The sequence below is a fragment of the Polypterus senegalus genome, chromosome 9 (assembly GCF_016835505.1).
Source record: "Polypterus senegalus isolate Bchr_013 chromosome 9, ASM1683550v1, whole genome shotgun sequence".
Taxonomy (NCBI): Eukaryota; Metazoa; Chordata; class Cladistia; order Polypteriformes; family Polypteridae; genus Polypterus; species Polypterus senegalus.
Genome location: NC_053162.1, coordinates 66,886,468 through 66,907,228, shown reverse-complemented (window position 1 = coordinate 66,907,228; position 20,761 = coordinate 66,886,468). Strand labels below are relative to the sequence as shown.

Below are 20,761 nucleotides of genomic sequence, written 5' to 3'. Positions count from 1 at the left end.
AGGAAAGACACTGCTCATCTGCAAAGAATGAATGTCTCTTGAAAACACAGCTGAATTTAGCTTTGTTACTCAGTTTAAGTGCGTCATGGTAGTTACAATTTTAAACTTTCTTTGTACAGAGAAACATTTTTTTAAATTTAAAATTTCTTTCAATATTTATATATTGTGAATTATTATTTGTTAATGTGTTTGTTACTATTAATGTTATTGAAAAATAATTAGTACAGTTCAATTTCCTTCTTTTTTTATTTGCCCAGATTCGCAGTACAGTACAATAACTAGTAATAATCATCATAGAAATTAAGCAATTGATTTGAAAAAAATATATACATGAATTAACCACAGAAACTGTAATTGTAAACACTAATATATAATGGAAATGGTCAAGTGACCAAGAGTGATGCTTTCCAGTATAGCCTCTCACCTTTACTTCCAATAAATTGAGGGACATGGCGTACCTAAATTTAGTTCTATTAATTTTTGTTTCATTTTATCAGTGATGTCATCTTGCACCATTACCATTTTGTACCTTTATTTTGCCACGCAAGGTATTTTGTTTTCTGTTGACATGGCAGTTGCCACATTGTTTATAGTAATGTTGCCTTCACATGATTGCCAGCTTTTCTAGTTGTGCATTATAAAAGATGGCAGTGTGATGTGCTTGAGGATAAGTAGGTGTATGCTTTGCATTTTCTTTTTAAAAAAGAATGTTTCTTTGCTAGAGCTTATTTTGTTAGTTCAGGATAAAGTCCTTTTGCTAAGTACCTTTGACTAAGAATTACTCTTTTCATTTTGACCTTGATGCCAGATTGTTTTCTTACCTGATCCTGTACTGACCCTGCTTGTTACATTAACTCTGTTCCTTGCCTGTACGCTAAGAAAAGTATCCAACTTTCTCAGTTACAAAATCACATTCTCTTTACAAAGTAATTTATATTCAAGTAAATTCCTGACCCACCAAAAATAACTGTGCTAAATAGCATAATTCTGTGTTTATCCAAAAAATGGATTCAATCATATAGAATATACATATAGGATAAAGCATCCTATCATGTTAAATACAACTTCCACCATGAAATCACACATAACACTTATTTTATCATGTGCCCAGAAACCAGAATTATTGCAAAAAACAACAAGGGTATGAACATGAAAAGAAGCTTAAAATGCCATCACAGGAAAATTATTAACCAGTGTCTGTCTGACTCTCAAAGAATGAGCTGGGGCTCACGGTTGCTGGAAAACACTATAAACTAGAAGAATGAGCTCTAGCATGATGGTAGAGTTTCAGATGATGTTTTTGAGCAATTAGTTGAGGTCTGGCTAAGGTTTAAAAGCCCCATCTGATCAATTCTTCTGTGAGCCTAGAATTGACAGGCCCGTTTAGGGTAAGAACAAGACCGGTGGATGGAAGTGAGACTAGAAAATCTGCATAGAGATACCAGAGGTGAAAGAGAGTTAGGAATTAGGTATATGGTGAACTGTCCTGTGTCGATAGACCCAGAGGGTCAACAGGTTTGTTAATTTACATTTATTTATTTGTACAGTATTTTAAGTTATTCTGTCTGTTATTCTCACTTGGATACATCCATCCACCCATCCATTTTCTAACCCGCTGAATCCGAACACAGAGTCACGGGGGTCTGCTGGAGCCAATCCCAGCCAACACAGGAACCAATCCTGGGTAGGGTGCCAACCACCCGCAGGACACACACACAAACACACCCACACACCCACACCCACACACCAAGCACACACCAAGGCCAATTCAGAATCGCCAATCCACCTAACACGCAGACACGGGGAGAACATGCAAACTCCACGCAGGGAGGACCCAGGAAGCGAACCCGGGTCTCCTAACTGCGAGGCAGCAGCGCTACCACTGCGCCACCGTGCCGCCCACTTGGATACAACATTGTGATAAAATGTAAACATTTTGTATAACTTTGGCATATAGTCTCTTATGCTAGGTTTGATAGAACCTTGAATGATTTCCTTTTGTTTTACTGTGGAAGGTCCTAGGGTGACACTATTCTTACTTTCAGACTCTTTATTCTGTAGACCTGAATGGTATCCAGATCTGCTCTATGGTTCTTAAATGTTTACACTCACCAGCCTGTCACGGTGATACAGCTACAATATGTAGCTCCACTTGTCCATTTTTTTTTATATCTGTGATTCCGGGAAACAAGGGTTCCAAAATCAGCAGAAGGGACAGTTTACACTTTAATTCATGGATTATTGTAATATTCTCTATCTTAAAATTTCTAATGCACTTAAAAGAGAAGCAAAGTGACGAGTGTGACGAATTATATCTAAAACAACCTTCATGAATAACAGCTGGTTTTTGCTAGGAGTCTAGACACCCAATATGCCTAGGCTACCAAGTGGCTGTTCATCTTAGTAAGTTGATTGGTTTCTAATCTAGCATGGTCTCTGAATGGACCGAATGAAAGGGGCATCGTCTAAAGCTGTATGGAATGTTAGAAATTTTTTATCTCTGATCCAATATGGTTTAATGGTATGGTAGATTACATTTTGCATAGAGAAGTCCCTAGTTCTTAGTGTGTACTGGTTCTGATCTGATATTCCCTGAGAAGAACATTAATAACAAATTCATTATCTATCTGATCTGGCTTGTGGCAAGCAGAACAAGTTATAAGAAGCTCAAAAAGTACATACATTATCATGGTATTATATTTAAAGTAAGAAACCAAATCACACCAAACTTTTTTTGTTAAAGTCCATCCCTCATATCATCCCTCCATCTTCCATGATATATAATCTCTGTCATCTTGGCTTCTGTGTTAAAAAAAAACTAGGCACTTTTAATTGTAGTCAATATGAAATATGCCATATAAAGTAATTCTGTAAATATTGTAAAGGAAAGTGAATATAGTATGATAGTAGTATAGTGCATGGCGATGTTACCTCATAGCTGTAGATTACATGGATTCTAATCTTGGTCTGGTCACTTTCTGTGTGTAGTTTGCATGTTCTCATGTTTTCAGCTGCTCGTATTTCCTCTTACACTCTAGAGATAATTATTATTATTATTTTTTTCCTTTTTATTAATTTTATTACAATCCATCCAAATTTTTACAAAAAGAAAATTGAGTTAAGAACAAATCGATCCCCACCCCTTTCTGTTCCAATCCTTTTCTGCTAATCCCCTTTATCTGATCAGTATTTCGACAATGTATTGCCAGTGGTTCAATGGCAATTGCAAATAGCAGCGGTGACAAGGGGCATCCTTGTCTAGCACCACGTTCTAGTTTAAAGTAGTCTGAGCAAATGTTGTTGATCCATGTTTGATCCATGCACAAATGTTCGGGCCAAACCCAAACTTCTCCAATGTCCAATTCTGCATCCAATGATAATAATATTTCTGGGGTGTATGATTTAGTTGGTGAGTATATTACACTAGCAGAATACCCGTGCTTCGTAGCGGAGAAGTAGTGTGTTAAAGAAGTTGTGAAAAAGAAAAGGAAAAATTTTTAAAATAATGTAACATGATTGTTACTGTAATTGTTTTTTCTTTGATATGAGTGTTGTTGTCATATTTATATATCTATATATATATATCTATATATATATATAGCAAAATACCCGCGCTTGGCAGCGGAGAAGTAAAAAGAAAAGGAAACATTTTAATAATAACGTAACATGATTGACAATGTAATTGTTTTGTCATTGTCATGAGTGTTGCTATATATATATATATATATATATATATATATATATATATATATATATATATATATATATATATATATATATATATATTGTGATCTTGGCCTGGACACAAACAGGCGGACATCTTGTTTCAACCACCACACGTTTATTTACACTATTTACAGACAATATACTGGTCACACAGACCCAAATAATGGTCACTCAGACCCAGTCACGTGCACAAAATCCCCCCAAAATACTCAGTCCTGGCCACAATGCCTCTCTTTGGGCCGCCTCCACACCTCCTCTGTGCTTTGTCCTGCCTCCTCCCGACTCCAGCCTCAAATGAATGGAGACAGCCCCTTTTATACAGTTCCCGGATGAGCAGCAGGTGTTCCCGGCATTCCTCCCTTGGCCACGCCCCAGCGTGGCGGAAGTGCTGGCTGTCCTCCCGGCAGCTCTCCGGGTGTCACCCTAAATCTTCCCCTTAGCACTTCCTGGTGTGGCGGAAGTGCTGGGGCAACAGGTCCCCAAGGCATTGGGGCGCCTCCTGCCGGTGACCATGGGCCCCTACAGGGTAGGGCTTCCATGCCCTCAGCCCGTGGCCCCCAGAGCAACCAGGATGGCGGCCCCCACGTGATCCAGGGTGGGCTTTGACCCTCTTCCGGTCCCTCAAGGCGTCCCGGCCGGGTCATTGCCCCTGGCATCCCTGACAATATATATATATATATACATACTGTACATACATGTGTACATATATACACACACACATATACTATGGGGTGCCAAACAGGCAAATAAATTGATTTTGTGAATATATAAAGTCGGCGTCAGAATATATAAAGTCAAAACTTGAATATATAAAGTCACTGTCGGAATATATAAAGTCAAAACCTGAATATATAAAGTCAGCGTCGGAATTTATAAAGTCATTCCTGATTATATAAAGTCAGCATTGGAGTATATAAACTCACTCCTGAATATATAAAGTGAAAGTCAAAATCTATTGATTGAAACGACTCTGAACTGAACTAAGTTAACAAAAACGTATTCAGAAAAATAAATTAAAAAAACACTGTTCGGTTAATGTTTTGAAAATGATGCATGTGCCCTGCCCAGGATTGGTTCCTGCCTTGCGCCCAGTGTTGGCTGGGATTGTCTCCAGCAGACCCCCGTGACCCTGTGGTCAGATTCAACGTGTTGGGAAATGGATGGATATTCCAGCTGACTTTGTATATTCCGGCTGACTTTATATATTGAAGTTTTGACTTTATATATTGCAGCGCTTACTTTATAGCCTATATTCCGACGCTGACTTTATATATTCAAGATTTGACTTTCTAGATTCCAGCGCTTACTTTATATATTACGAAATATTCCAACGCCGTCGTTATATACTCAGGTTTTGACTTTATATATTCCAACGCTGACTTTATATATTAAAGTTTTGACTTTATTTATTCCGACAGTGACTTTATATAATCAAGTTTTGACTTTATATATTCGCGCATGACTTTATATATACAAGTTTTGACTTTATATAGTTAAATGTAGTCATCATTGCATAACTTTTTCTTTACCATAGAAATTTAAAGACTAAATTCAACTTCCATTCCAAAGATATTTCTGGCGACTAAATAGAAGCTACTTATATCCTAATTCGAGCTTTTGAGCTGTCGACTGCCTGCCTGAATAAATCACCCTCTCTTCGCTCGTTCATTTAATCATAGCTAGTGGCGGAAAAATTATAAAATGGGAAGGAGGATTACACTGAGTATGGCTTTACCAAAACAATTATTGATGGCGAATCGATTATTCATAAAGCTTCAATTGGTGATCTGTTTTTCTCATACCTCATACTTTTTCATACTTCTTCTCAAACCAAAAATGAATCGGGAAGCGCTGATCAATGTAATCAGTGTACCAGGAAATCATGCATTGACAGAAGTTCCCCTTTGCTTGTGATTAAATGCGTGATTTTTTAACGCGTTATGGAGCACATGCATCGAAGCTTCTCAGCTGTGCTTGTGCTAAGAAAAGGAAACATTTTAAAAATAACACGATTGTCAATGTAACCTTTTGTAAGTAGTGCCTGGAGGATTCAGTGTGGAGAAACTCTAGACACAGCATGTGTATTAACTTGTGGATTTTTCTGTGAGTATTTGGTGGCAGCGTCACAAAGTCGTAACACTGCGTTAGCTGCGGAGCGCAGCTTAGAGCGAAATGTGGTGAATGGGAGGGGAGATGATGACGTAACTCCCCCACCCGCCTTAACTGCCAATCCCCCACAAACACAGTCTCTCGGAATTTGCATAAGCACAGCCCCTCACCTGCAATTTTAACTTAGTTACAAAGTGATTAAAACTCTCGTTTATATCCTGCGTCCTCTCATTAAACTTGTATCCCGCATTACCCGTGGGCATGACAAACGCCAGCAGCAGCCTGTCTATGAACTTAATTTAAAGTTTAGGTTTACACCGTGGTTTGTTTCCGAAGTAGCAGCACTCATGAATATGGTTGTATATGTCACTCGCTCGCTTCTTATTGTTTCGCTGCCTTCTGAATTATATAATGCATGTTTTCTTCAGCGCTTTTTGGAGCTCTTCCTTGTTTTCTATGTACTGCGTTGACAGTCAGATCACATGATTACGTGGGAGGCGTGATGATGTCACATGAAACTCCGCCCCCACGGCTTTTGAGCTGAACTCCATTACAGTATATGTAGAAAAATAGCTTCCAGTTATGACCATTATGCGTAGAATTTCGAAATGAAACCTGCCCAACTTTTGTAAGTAAGCTCTTAGGAATGAGCCTGCCAAATTTCAGCCTTCTACCTACACGGGAAGTTGGAGAATTAGTGATGAGTGAGTGAGTGAGTGAGTGAGTCAGTCAGTCAGTCAGTCAGTGAGGGCTTTGCCTTTTATTAGTATAGACTAAACAGGCGTAGAAGATTTGAAGATAAGTGTCGGCCCCTAATAAATCCAGTTTGGTCTTGTGATATTATCGAGGGGAGCACTTTCTCCATCCTTCTAGCTATGATTTAAGAGAGTATTTTAACGTTGTTATTCAGAAGTGAAATTGTATGATGCACTTTGTAATAAGTCCTTATTTTGTTTTGGAAAAACGGTGATTAGTGCTTGGCGAAAGGTTTGAGGAAGAGATTGGTTATCTCTGACTTCTGTAAATGTTGCTAACAGGAGAGGAGCTAACTGAGCAAAAAATTTCTTGTAAAATTCTGCAAGGTAGCCATCAGGGCCTGCTGCTTTCCCGCCTTGGAGTGACTTTATAGCATCTAGTAATTCTGATAACGCCAGAGGTTTCTCAATTTCCTCCACACTGAAAGTGTCTATTTGTGGTATTTGTAATTTATCCAGAAATGCATTAGATTGTGTATTGTCTCCTTTAAACTCAGCAGTATATAAGGATTTATAGTAGTCTCTGAAAGTGTGCATTATATTTTTGTGGTCGATGATTTTATCTCCGTTCGTGTTGGTGATTACTGAGATTGCGTTGCGCACTTCTTGCCTGTGAATTTGTTGAGCTAAAAGATTATTAGCTTTCTCTCCATGTTCATAGTAATGATGTCTGGATTTATAAATTAGTTGTTTAGTTTCTTTAGTTGTCAAGAGGTTTAGTTCTGAATGTAGAGCATGCCTTTTCCTATGTAGAGTCTCGCTTGGTAGACTGGCATGTTCGTCATCTATTCTAGTAATTTCGCTTTTTATCTCTGCTACTTTCCTGGCTTCGAATTTATTTCTGTGGGAAAGTTATGAGATAATATGTCCTCTTAAGAAGGCTTTAAGAGTTTCCCAGAGTATTCCTGCAGAGATTTTGGAGGAGGTACTTGTCTCTAGAAAGAATTTGATTTGTTTGGATATAAATTCCATACAATTCTCGTCTGCTAGTAGAACCGGGTTGAGACACCATCTGCGGGGTGAGTGTATGGGACTTAGTAGTTTTAGCTCCAAGATCAGAGGTGCATGAGATAATTATTTTAAGTTGATTTGTAGCTTTACAGTCACCCAGAGTGAATGTAGGCATATACATGTATTTGCCCTTTAGTATACTGATGTCTCGTTTTGATCTTGGGTTGTGTTTGATGAAGCCTGCATATACACTGTCATCCTGTAACCCTGTAATTAGAAAATAAGAAGTATGGATGGAACAGTGTGACAATAAAACTGCTCTGTAGTCTTACAGTTCCCTGGACCTTGATATAATTGTCCTCCCCAGGTCCAAATGGGTACTCCCAGGGTACTCTGAATTCCCCCACATTCTAAAGACATTCTTATTACTGTATATTAACTGTCAGCTCTAACCTTTCCCAGCATGACTGGTTGTGAGTGTGTGCGTGGGCGAGTGTGTTATTCAGTGCTGATTTCTGCCTTGAACCTGCTACTACTATAATGCAGTAGACTGTGACCCTGTAATGAAAAAAAGTTTTTTCACACCACTAAATAAGTAAATAATTGTTATTTAATAAAATAGTCTCTGTTCAGATTTTATTTGTAAAGAGGTAGTTGTTAAGACTGAAGGCATGTTAAGGATAAAACCTGAAAATAAATGTTTCACATCAGAATGCTGTCTTCTAAACATAGGAATGAATTAATATTTTTCCTCTGATCAAAATGATTCCATTTTCTATTCATCTATCCATTGTATAACCCTCTTATGCAGATAAGAGTTGAACGTAACAGGTGCCAGTACAGACAGCATTATGTGCTTGGCAAGAATTATCCCCAGAGGGGTCACCAGTCCATCGCAGTTGCTCAGAAAAATTTACCTAATATGCACTTCTTAGGAATGTGGGGTGAAAATTATTGCACTTTATGCTTATAAACCTTTTTAATTGTAGCTTTTTAGGCATAATTCCTTCATCCATCTATAGTGGTCTATTTTGGCAAGTCTGGATAGAAGGCAGGAACCAACCCCAGCCTGGATGCTGGTCCAGTGCAGAACATGAACACACAGAGCCAATTTGCAATTGGCAATTAAGGTTTTAGGAGTATTGGATGAAAACCAGACTAATACAGAACAGAATTTACATAGATAGAGAGAGAAAATGCAAACTCAGCACAAAGACTAAACATACCAGGATTTAACAACAGTCTGTAGTAGGAGTAAAGCAGCAGCACTTACCACTCTGCCAGCATTCTCTTTGCTTTAAAGTTTTAATATTACAAAAATTACACTTGTGTAAAATGTGCTAATGGGGGAAACTGGTAACCAAAAAGAATAGTTTGTAATTATCAATATTGTGCTTTGTGCACACTTTAGATTTGTTTCAGCAAGACTGTCTCTGAAAATGCGTGCATTTGTGTATATACTATATGGTGTTTAATACATAGGACAGAGTGAGACAAATCATATCAACAACATTCAGGTTCAAGAGAATTCTCACAAATATGCCATATTTTCAAAATTATAATGTGTAAAGACCTGCAGGAAAATTTTATTTTTCAATGTTTATGTTTCATGGCTCATGAGCCTTCACAGAGACTCTCATTTATGTTTGATTTAAGAATCAACTTTGTTGCAGATGTTTCTCTTAATATCCTTAGGAGAAACAGCTTGAAACAAAAAGGAGACACAATACAACTTAAAAAAGAGCCAAACTTGGTTTGAAAAAGTATGGTACGTTTTGTGAGATTACTTTTAAGACTTCATTTTTTTTTTTACTATTAAACTGGTGCCTTTATCCAAGCTGTCTTACAACATATGATTGGTTACATTTCTTTTGCTTTTGTAATTGGAGCACAGGTAGAAGACGTGACTTGCTCATGGTTGCAAAATGGTGTCAGTAGAGGGATTTCAACAAACAACCTCCGGGTTTGAAACCCAAAGCCTTAACCACTATGCCACACTATTTGCCTTTTCTTCCAGAATGATTATGGTCTAACTGAAGCACAGCAATATAAATAAAAGCAGATAATAGTATTATTAACATGCAAGGACTAAAGATTTGTATTCGTAGTAAACATACATTTCTTCATAAAATACTGAGCACACAATGCAAATACTTTCCAATTGCAAAAAAAAAAAAAAAAACATATCAAGACGCTACTTGGAAGATCTGAGCACACTGTGTGAGGTTTACCGAGATCTCTACTGAAACTCAACAGGAGACCCTTGTAAGAATTCTGCTGTATTTTTTGGGTGAAAAATTCGAGAATTATGAGACAGAAGACAAAGACAATATTTTCACTTTATTTCTTCCTGATCTCATTGTTGCAGAGGAGAAACCAAAAATATATTAAGGAGAACTCTTTCTTAATTTTTCATCTATAAAATCTATAAAATATTTTCTGCACTTTCTGCTCCAGTTTAGTCATGCCAGACTTAGTCTGAAATTAACTTTTTAGTCTGTTTTCTTGAAACACCAACGTTTACTTGATTGTGATTAACCTTTTCTTTCACATGTTTGGAATCATTAGGATTTAAAAAAAAATACTTATTGGATATCTTTGAAAGTATTTATTAATTTTATCATTCTACTGTTTTTGACAATTCACTGACATTTTGAACTCAGTGTTAGGTGCAGGTGCAGGCATTTAATTCTCATTTACATGGCTATAGCCATGCTCTTTATGGTTGCCAATCATATGACACAGATAATGCTCCACCAGTGTAAAATGGTGATATTGAACAGTATGCATTTAAGTGCGGCACAAATATTCATTTTATTTAGGTAAAGGGCATTTAGTTAGTTTGATGATGAGAATACATGTCTGGGCATAACCCATTTAAAAGTGTGTAGTGATTACTGACAACATTTTGTGCTAGAAAGGCTACACCTACAGGGCTTCTTCCCAAGTTTCTCCAGTTTGTGCATTTTAAACTTCTGTCAGGTTTTTAGGAAGAGAGAAAAAGACACTGAACAAAAGATTTGATGGTGAGAGAAAATAAAAAGCTAAAATTGTTGTTATCCTTTCAGGAACTTAGTAGTTAATTTGCATGTTGTAATGAGTGTTGCAACAGACAGACAGATACACATACACACACACACAGACCAACAAAACTCCTTATAATCCATCCATCCATCCTCTTCTGCTTATCCAGGGTCGGGTCGCGGGGGCAGCAGCTTAAGCAGAGAGGCCCAGACTTCCCTCTCCCGGCCACTTCTTCCAGCTCTTCCGGGAGAATCCCAAGGCGTTCCCAGGCCAGCCGGGAGACATAGTCCCTCCAGCGTGTCCTGGGTCTTCCCCGGGGCCTCCTCCCGGTTGGACGTGCCCGGAACACCTCACCAGGGAGGCGTCCAGGAGGCATCCTGATCAGATGCCCGAGCCACCTCATCTGACTCCTCTCGATGCGGAGGAGCAGCGGCTCTACTCTGAGCCCCTCCCGGATGACTGAGCTTCTCACCTTATCTTTAAGGGAAAGCCCAGACACCCTGCGGAGGAAACTCATTTCAGCCGCTTGTATTCGCGATCTCGTTCTTTCGGTCACTACCCATAGCTCATGACCATAGGTGAGGGTAGGAGCGTAGATCGACTGGTAAATTGAGAGCTTTGCCTTACGGCTCAGCTCTTTTTTCACCACGACAGACCGATGCAGAGCCCGCATCACTGCGGACGCCGCACCTATCCGCCTGTCAATCTCACGATCCATTCTTCCCTCACTCGTGAACAAGACCCCGAGATACTTGAACTACTCCACTTGGGGCAGGATCTCTCCCCTAACCCTGAGAGGGTACTCCACCCTTTTCCGGCTGAGGACCATGCTCTCGGATTTGGAGGTGCTGATTCTCATCCCAGCCGCTTCACACTCAGCTGCGAACCAATCCAGAGAGAGCTGAAGATCACGGCCTGATGATTACTATATGATATAACAACAGCGAATAAAGTTTAGATAAACATGGAAGTCTATTATATACATGTGTTAAAATGTTGTGGCTGCTTTTCCTTGGCATGTTTGCTTTTCCATTTTGAGAGAAATGTTACATTTCTTTAGTTATTTGTTTGTGCAGTCAGAAGGTGGGTGCTGTGTAGCCTCATCTGTGAATCTGCTGGTGTTGTTAGGCAGATTTGTTGATTCAGGTGGTTTGAGTTCTGAAATCTACATTCCTTGTGACTCTTCGTTATCAGCTCTCTTAACAGCAATACTTTAGACAGAGTGTGAAACATCATTTAATTCAATACATATTTTTCAGTTCATATTTTCATGAATATAGCTGCCAAATTCTTTAAAGTTTGCATCAACTCCTACAGTATTGCCTCAATGCTGAACAAAAGAGCACACACAGAATGTGCGCCAACATATCAATCACATTTACCATTTGTATATTAATGCCACCGGATGTCAATGCATAATCTGATGCTACAGAAAGGTTTTTCCCTTGCATCAGGTTTTTTTGTTTTTAAAATGTTCAATGTGCTCGTTGAACACACAGTACACATGTACATGTCTAATAAAATTTTTGTTTAAGGAGATTTTTTGACTGCAGACGGTTCATCATAAACAGAAACACGCTGTCTGTCGGACCAGGTTAACAAGAGCACCTCTGATCTTTGCAATTTAAAATCGATTTGAGCTCTGCCTTCAGGAGTTGTTGGATTGGTTTTGAAATGTGACACTCAGTGGGCCATCTAATTGTTCCCACCCAATTTTAAGCACGATTTACTCATGGTTGTCTCCAGACATACATATTATACATCTGGCTTCAGTGAGACTAGTGTCTACCAATTACTGATTTTAAATATGTTTTATTATTAAAATAATTAATTGGAGGTTTTGATATCAGAATTTTAAATTTGAGTCGTCAGGCCACAATAACTGTGAGTTATTATTTTTAGCCACTGTCTTTTTAGGTGCTATTTCATCCTTTTCTGAGGTCCATGCTTAATTAGTCCTATCTTTTCCATGTTTGCTCATGTCAGTGGATGAAGTCTTGCTCCTCAGCTTTGCTATTTTAATACATTTTAGTCAAATGTGCCCTGCACTCAGAGAATTGTATTGGGTTCTTTGAAGCTGGCTTGTCTCAAGCAGCTGCACTAATTCTGCTAAAGTAATTCTGGAACAGTAGGTGATCTATGAAGCGCACAGAAAGGAGCACATGACATTTTTTTCAGCTGCTAATCAGGATACCTTGTCTTGTGCACCTGTGTCTGAATATTGGAAATTGGCTGGCTGTTTTAAAAAGACCATTGGCATTGTCCTTAGGGGCCTAATTTATACAAGCAATCTAACATTGTGTTATTTGTCCGAATAAACATTCAGAATGAAATGACCTCATGTAAGCCCCTCTTTACAGAAACAGCCAATGTTCTGAATAAGTACATGGACAGAATGATTTGAATTATACATACCATTCATTCTCTGCCTAATAGGAGAATACTGGACTTTATTATACATGACAAAAAACTCAGTTTTGATTACAAAATGGTTGTAAATTCTGTATGTACACTTTTTGATGAAAAATAATAATTGCACCCAAAAGTATTTGGCCTATTTGCAAAATAAATGTTATAGGAGATCAACATGTTCAAGCATATTTTTGCATAAATTTTGTTATTATAACTTGGAGTGGGGTAGTTGTTAAGTTTGCATTCCTGATTTTTTGTTAATTTTTTGTCATTTTTTAAAAATGCATTACATCCTCATCTCTTATTGTCCCAGTCTTTATCTCATAATCATGTTTGTCTTTTAAAAGTCAAAAACTGTTTGGCAGTTAGGGTTCTCAGGTACTGTAGTCGATTGAGCTGCAGTTACTTGACCGCCCTATCTAAAACATTTGCTTCCTTAGCCACACTCCTGAGGCATCATTAGCTGCTCCTTTGGTGCTTCTCCTTTCCTGAAGGTTTTCTGATTATCATTTGTTTTAGGATTATTATGCATGAGATTTTTAAACTTTTTGCTTTTAGATCAGTTTAGGATTTAGTTTCTGGTATTTAAGGTTTATGAATTTGGATTTGTGGATTTTTTTGCATTTAATAAATGTTATTTAACTTTATGCTTATCTACCCTTTTCTGTCATTTAATTTCAGTGCCTTTGTCATTTCCTTTTCTTTTTGAATTAGGAGTTCTTTGAAATTTTATAATATACATTTTAGAATTTTTAACTATTGAAATTTTAAGCATTGTTATTTAATTAATGAAATAATTGCTATACTTATATTGCAAGTTTTTTTGGCAATTTTGACCTTCCATTCATATCCTGATCATAACAATAGTGTGGCATACCAACAGCATCCAGTCATATTTACAACTGACTAGAGACAGCATTATTAATTGATTATGCACTGTTGAGATAATGTAATCCACAATACAGTCTTTCATACCAGAACTCTGCAGAAGACTTCACAAGTGCAGAAGAATTTTGGAAATGCAAAAATACAAAGATCTGGGGAATGCCCCTGTATATTGTAAGGCAGAGTGATCACAAAGGACTGATACCAGTCTCATGAGCTGTAAAACAACAAAAGACAGCGAGTACATGGAGAAACATGAATTTTATATTAAGAAGGCATGAATTAGGTTGAGGTTTTCAAAGCAGGGCGGAAGTGAGGTCATCTGAAAGGCAGAAGTGAGAACGGTTATTTCTTTTTTTGTGGTTCTTTGGGAAGAAAGAGAGAAGTCATTAGTACCCCTTACTAACCCATTTCCTGATGTCTTCACACCGAGAACTGGCCCTTTTGGCAGTGTGACAACTCATATATCATCCAAATAATTTTTTAAAAAAATGTTAGATTTTCTTTTTCAATCATGTGGCTCAGGAATATGTGACAGATTCTCAATTCCTGGCTTCACTCTTAAAAGTACTTCTCCTTCATTTCCAGTGGTGTCTTTGAGTATGTGATTCATTGTACAATCAAAGTAAATTGGGTGGACCAACTTTATTAATGCGTTTAAATTTTGATTACCTGGTTTGAGTCCCTAAACACACTGCTCTGCTATGCCAGTTTGTCAAGGTAGGACATGCCATTTAGGACTGAGATGCGCTTTGCTTCTCGTAGCAGTGCTTTGGCTTTTTTGTAGCGTGGTAACCAGAAATGCACACCATGCTCCAGAGGTGATCTCACTGATGTGTTATACAGTCCAATCCTAACATTCATTAATTTATAACAGGACACTGGTACTTACATGCTATGATGTAATGCCAGATTACTAATACTGGATTAACAGATTAGATAAAAATGTTGTTTCCACAACACATTATTACATCCTGAAAGCATAACTCACATTATTTAATATTTGCTCTTAACTTTTGTTCAAATCTGTTTTGTTTTACAAGGTTATCCAAAAATTGATGGATGTTGAACATTCCATTATACTGTATAATACACACATGTCTCTGATATTGTCTGACTTAAGTATTTGGCTCTTGTTCAAGGTACTGTGGATAATTATGGGTATTTGACATCCCAACTGATAAATAATGGTAGTGCGCAAAGCAAGTGAAACATGATGACATTGCTTGTGGTGGGCAAAATACACTTGACAAAGTGCCACTCATGTTTAAAAGATTTTTTTGATGATCTACTGAACATAAAGTACCAGCTATATATGTATGACATTTCATTTGCTTTTCACATAAACATTTAGCTGAAACACATTGTTGAATATAGTCTCAGCATATGCCTCAGAGTGTGAAACAAGTGGTGATATCTGTGGTTCCTCAAGGTAGGGTGATTGTAAAATGTGGTAACTTGAATAGAAATTCAATAGAAAAAGAGGTGAGGTTATACAGGAGTCATTGGGTACCTTATCTTTGGCATTAGAAATATTAATGATGAGAGGATTCTGGCGATTGGGCAATACAATTAAATGGTGTTGTGCAGCACTGTGTTTAAGAAGGAGTGAACCAAACAGATAACATATGCATTTTGTGGTGTAATAAGCTTGATATACTATTTCTTCGGGAGATGTTTGGGGAGTGATAAAAAATGTGAAGGCAATCCCTGTAGAAAGTTGTGTATCCAAAATTGCTTGGTCGTAGGATAACTTCTAGTCACAAACATTAAGAAAAATGAGAGACGGTATACAATGAAGATGCAAGTTTGGAATTTGAAGAAGGGGTGTGTAAGAAGTACAACTGTTGAAACATTGGCAGTAAGAATGAAGGATGCTTTGGTATGCATGATGAGTGAGAAGAGATCAAAATATCTGGTTGAAAGTAACAAGAAAAGGCTGTGGTTGCACAACCAAGAAACAAGGAAACATGGTGATGGAATAATGCAGTAAAGATCGAAATAAGAAAGAGACAAGATATTGTAAGCAGTGGCAGAAACCTAAGGCAGAAGATGAAAAAGAGATTTGTAAGGAAGCAAAGTGAAATTCCAGAAGAGCGTACAAAATCAATAGATGGGAGTTTGCAAGTGATCTGCATAATGAAGAAAAGAGAAATGTGTTTAGGATTGTAAAGCAGATGGCAAAAGACAGGCAGGACATGATAGATGTGAATAATTGCTTAACAATGCTGAAGGAAACTCTGTGGTTGATAGAAATATGATTCAGGACACCTGAAAGAAGAACATCGGCAAGTTACTGAATGAGAAGAATAAATGGAATAATTCTGTTCATTGTGAAAAAACAGAAAGAGAGAGTTGCACATTTTGGAAAGAAGAATTTCCAAAAGTGCTGAGAAAGATAAAGATTGGTAAAGCAGTTGCACCAGTTGCAGTGTTTTTTGAAATACTAAAGGTCAAGCGAAGGTCCTGGAGTTGACTGGTTGACAAACTTGTGCAACATGATTGTTGTGATATTTCCTGAATATTGGAGTATTCTCATTCTTTATACATAGGAATGGCTGAACCACTGGAGTGTGGGTCATATTGAGCAATCAAGCTCTTATAGCTGGTAAAAAGGTAGTTGAGGAAGTTAAAGAGAAAATGTACCCAATGTAGTATGATCTCATGCCTTGTAAAGGAAAATGTAATTGTTTTTGCTTCACAAACTCAGTAAAAGCAGCAGGTGAAAGAAAATGAGCTGTATTATGCATTTATAGTGGAGTGAAGTGGTCATTTATAAAGGTAGGTATGGATGAATGGTGTGCAATGATGCCAATGTACGAGGGAGCATGAATGGTGATCAGGGTATCAAATGGGCATAATGCGAGTTTTGAAATGAAGGTGGGACTGAACCAGGTATCTGCTCAGTGTCTGTTGCTTTTTTGTATATTGTTGGGAGTGGTCTGCATTAGAATTCTTGTATGCTAATGATCTTGTATTGATGGCAAAAAGTGAAATGAAATTAAAGAACAAGGTACTGAAATGGAAAGCTAATTTGGAAGTGACAGGTAAAGAAGAAGAAACCAAAGTGGTGGTTGGATGTATAAGGGCATGATTCGTGGCAGAGAAGGGTGCATGTCCAGGCACCATACGCAGTAAAGATACTGGAAGTAACTCAGTCTAATACATGGGGTGGTTGAAGTGGATAAATAAAAGAAATAACAATGTGAAAAGTAGCCTTCAGGCAGTGTGTACAAGCTTTGTTTGTATTACCAAAAGAGAGAATGCAAATTGTAGGTGGTGTCAGATAATTTGAAAAGACTGAGTCTCAAGGATGCTCAGGAAGATGGGCAGTAGAGGAAACTGATTTGGGTGGCAATTGATTAACCTGGATAAGCCTGAAAAATGACTGCTAAACTACTGATGAATGAAAGAATTAATGTGATGGCATACCACGCAGAGTTGGTTTTTGATGTTTCTGGGATAACTGGGCAAAGTGGCCACACAAAATGGAGGAATGGATGGATAAATGCTTAATTTTGAATGTTCAAATGCTATTTAAATCACTTAGTGAGTAAAAGCAAAAAGTCTAGTTAAAGTAAGAATTAAGTGATGAATTCTCCTCTCATTAAATGTCTGTCTGTGGCATAAACTAGCAGCTACTCCATAAAATGGAGTTTTGTATGCCCATTACATAAGTAAAGACCACCAAATGAACAATAATATCAGATAGCTGTTGATTTTTATTTTTTACTTCCTCCCAGAGATATGCAGGCCAGGTGGATGTTCTTGCAAAAAACAGTTCTTATGAATGGCAGAGGCAGCTGCTACCTGGTACACCAAATGCTTTCTTTATTTTTTGAAAAGGTTTTGGGTACAATTCCATTTAAGTACAGTATTCTCTCACAACAGGTCCTGGTCTTGATTACTGACGAGAATGATTGTGCCCCAGAATTCCTGCAGTCCATCTACAGCAAAGAAAGCGTCCTGGAGACAGTTACCACGGCAACCTCATTGCTGCAGGGTAAGTATGGGTATGCCAATCATGCGTGGAAGCACCGCTTATCTGATCATCTGGATTTGTCATTTTCTACTTGTCATGAGCATTTTAATGAAAAATAACAGCAAAAGAGTTTTAAAAGAAATGAAAATATATTCTTTAAATCTCATTTATGTTTATATTTTGCATTAACTTTAAATGTAAATTTTAAGTTGGTGCTTAAATTATGCTGACAGATCATGCAGTTAGAAATACACTTAAAATAAAAATGCGGATGTACTGGTGTTATGAATTTCTGAGTTTCTTTATGTGTAGTTTTTAGTTTGACACTAATTGTGTGATTCTGATTTCTTTTTTTCTTTTGGGGTATTTGTTTAACATTATTTTGCTTATACTTTGGACAACGGCATTTTCCCCTGGTACTTGTAACCTAGAAGTTGTGTCCTGTGACATCAGAACAGCTCTGCTATTTAATATTAAAATATACATTTAGTGTAATTCTCAAGATTTAACTTTCTTGCATTTTTTTAGTTTCCTGAGTTTTGTTCCTGGTTAGCATTTTAGGCATTGCCGTTTTGATCTCTTATTTCTTGGCTTTTGAGCTCTGACCATTTAGACAGTGTCTCTCTCTTGTCTCCTGGTCAAATAAATTAAAATAATACTTTTCTGTTGACTCCTCCGCCTACAGAAAAGTTGGATATGGTGACACAGTAGCAAAGAGGTTAATATTTGTGCTTGACAACCCCAGAACCAGGCCTGTCACTGTCACATTTCTCTTCACGGCTCCCTGCCATTTCCCAAAGAGGTGTTGCTAACTTAACTGTCAGCTATAAATGGCATCGTTGTGAATGACAACCTGTCTAGATTTGGTTCTATTTGCAGCTTCACTGCCTTAGCTCAAGGAAGCACTTAGTGAAAGAAGTAAGTGGTCAATAACTGAATGTATGAAATGAATAGGAATCAAGATAGGTAGATATTTTTACTTTTTAAAACAATCTTTATTCAATCAACTAAACAAGTACAAGACTCCATAATGTTGTCTTACAATACCACCATTACATGGAACAAAGTTTCTATACACATTTTTCCTTTCTTCAAATTAATTTCTTAATCCAAACTTCTTACCCCCAGACATATTATTAAATGCAAAATGTAATCCATAACCACCAGTGCAACCCATGACACTCCTCTTCCTCTGCACATTAATTCAAACAAGTATTTAAAACACTTGACAGTAGCCATTTTTCTGACTGGTGCACACCAGTATTTTCCATTTATTACCAGTTCAGCACAAGTTCATTCTATAGCCCCCCCAATAGAGTACAGTTCATGTACTATTCGCCACATTTCACTGAACACTTCAATGGTGTTATTTAGCTTATGCAGGGAAATTCAACTTCCAGCCTGCTTTAATAAGAATTTTGAACAATAGTAGTGCGTTGGTCACCATGATGTCTTTTTCTTTGTTTCTTCTCATTTTTAAGGTTGCTAGTTTATCCTGTCCTAACAGAAAATTTCCAATTATGTACTACTTATATTGTTTTGATTATATTTTATTCCAAAAATAAACTTAACTCTTGAGAATTTTATCCCAAAATCATTTAAAAAGTCTAAGAAACTGAACAAAGACTTCAACCTTACACAATAAATAATGAAATAAAAATAGTTTCTCATGTAATATAAAAAGGGAATTGGTCAGCTTCTGAAGCTTTAATTGAGTGAATGAATGAATTGGTGGCCAGAGCCACGTGCATTATTCTCCATTGCAGATCTCCAAGTTTATTTTGTAATGGAGGTTTATAAAAAGTCCTCCATGCTAGTGTGATGCTCTCAGTGACCTGCAGTTCTTTTCTCCACAGCATATCTGGCAACTCTTTCAGTAAATTATAAAACGTTACTTTGACACAAAGTTTGAAAAGGTCTTTTATCTAACAATTCAAGTAGTTTCTCAGCCAGAGTGCCACATTTTAGAATGGGTCAGGGTCCTACTGTGTGATCAGGAACAATTGGCCTCACAATAATCATAGGCGATTACATCCCTTCACTTGTGAAATACTCAGCACACAGCGAGCGTGCGCCTAATCTGTGCAGCACTGTTTTCACCTGATTGAAAAAAAGCTCAGTCAGACACACCAATCTGATCCCAAGGACCATCACGAGGTGAGCAGGAGTGTGCCAGCATCTCATGTTCTCATCAATTAAATACCTTATTTTTAAAATCTCTTTAGTCAAAAGAACAGATACAGAAGGATCAGAAAGCAATAATGGACAGACTAAAACAGCATTCCAGATTCAAGGTTCCACCATGAACCAAAAAAATACTGTCCAGATTTAGTTTAGTCCCTCTGAGCTATTTATGCCAGACCTGAAGTGCTGTCCGATAAAACCTAGGTAAGTCAGATCTGATTAAGTTAGCAGAGTGTATGAGAAAAAATGTTCAAACAAAATTCAAGTTCCTTACCCTATGAAATAAAGCAAAGTCTAGCTGTCTCCATGGCAGATGCTCTGGGCTGTATAAGAGCCTCTGTATTGCTTGCAATTTAAAGTCTTCCATCCTGCTCATAAAATCAATGAGGTCCTGAGCAACTTCTTGCACTTTTAGATATAAAACACTGTGCTTTTCCCAATGTAGCCCACCTAAAAAAAACTGACAGTGTAGAAACTGTATATCTTAATCTATGCCAAAACATGGAGACCACTAGGTTATTAAGACCATACTGGAGACCCTGTTGGAGGTATGTCCATTGGTTCAATCTGGCCTGCACCTTTTCATCCCAATCGGCCCAATTTTTCTCATCCATTCCACCCTGTCCTGTATATACCTGCAGATATCTGAAGGCCCTGTTATTCCATTTAAGGCCGCCAGGCAAGTCCTGAGAGTCAGTATTCCTCCAGTCACCTATAAATGCATTGCTTTTGC

General features: G+C 37.6%; 1 protein-coding gene across 1 annotated transcript in view; it reads left to right on the top strand.

Moving 5' to 3' along the window:
• Positions 1 to 20,761, top strand: part of si:ch211-186j3.6 (neural-cadherin) — a 631,501-nt gene that overhangs the window by 228,733 nt on the left and 382,007 nt on the right. Inside the window, exon 5 of the mRNA XM_039763170.1 lies at positions 17,754 to 17,865. Coding sequence (XP_039619104.1) covers positions 17,754 to 17,865 — 112 coding nt within the window. The remainder of the gene's footprint in view (positions 1 to 17,753; positions 17,866 to 20,761) is intronic.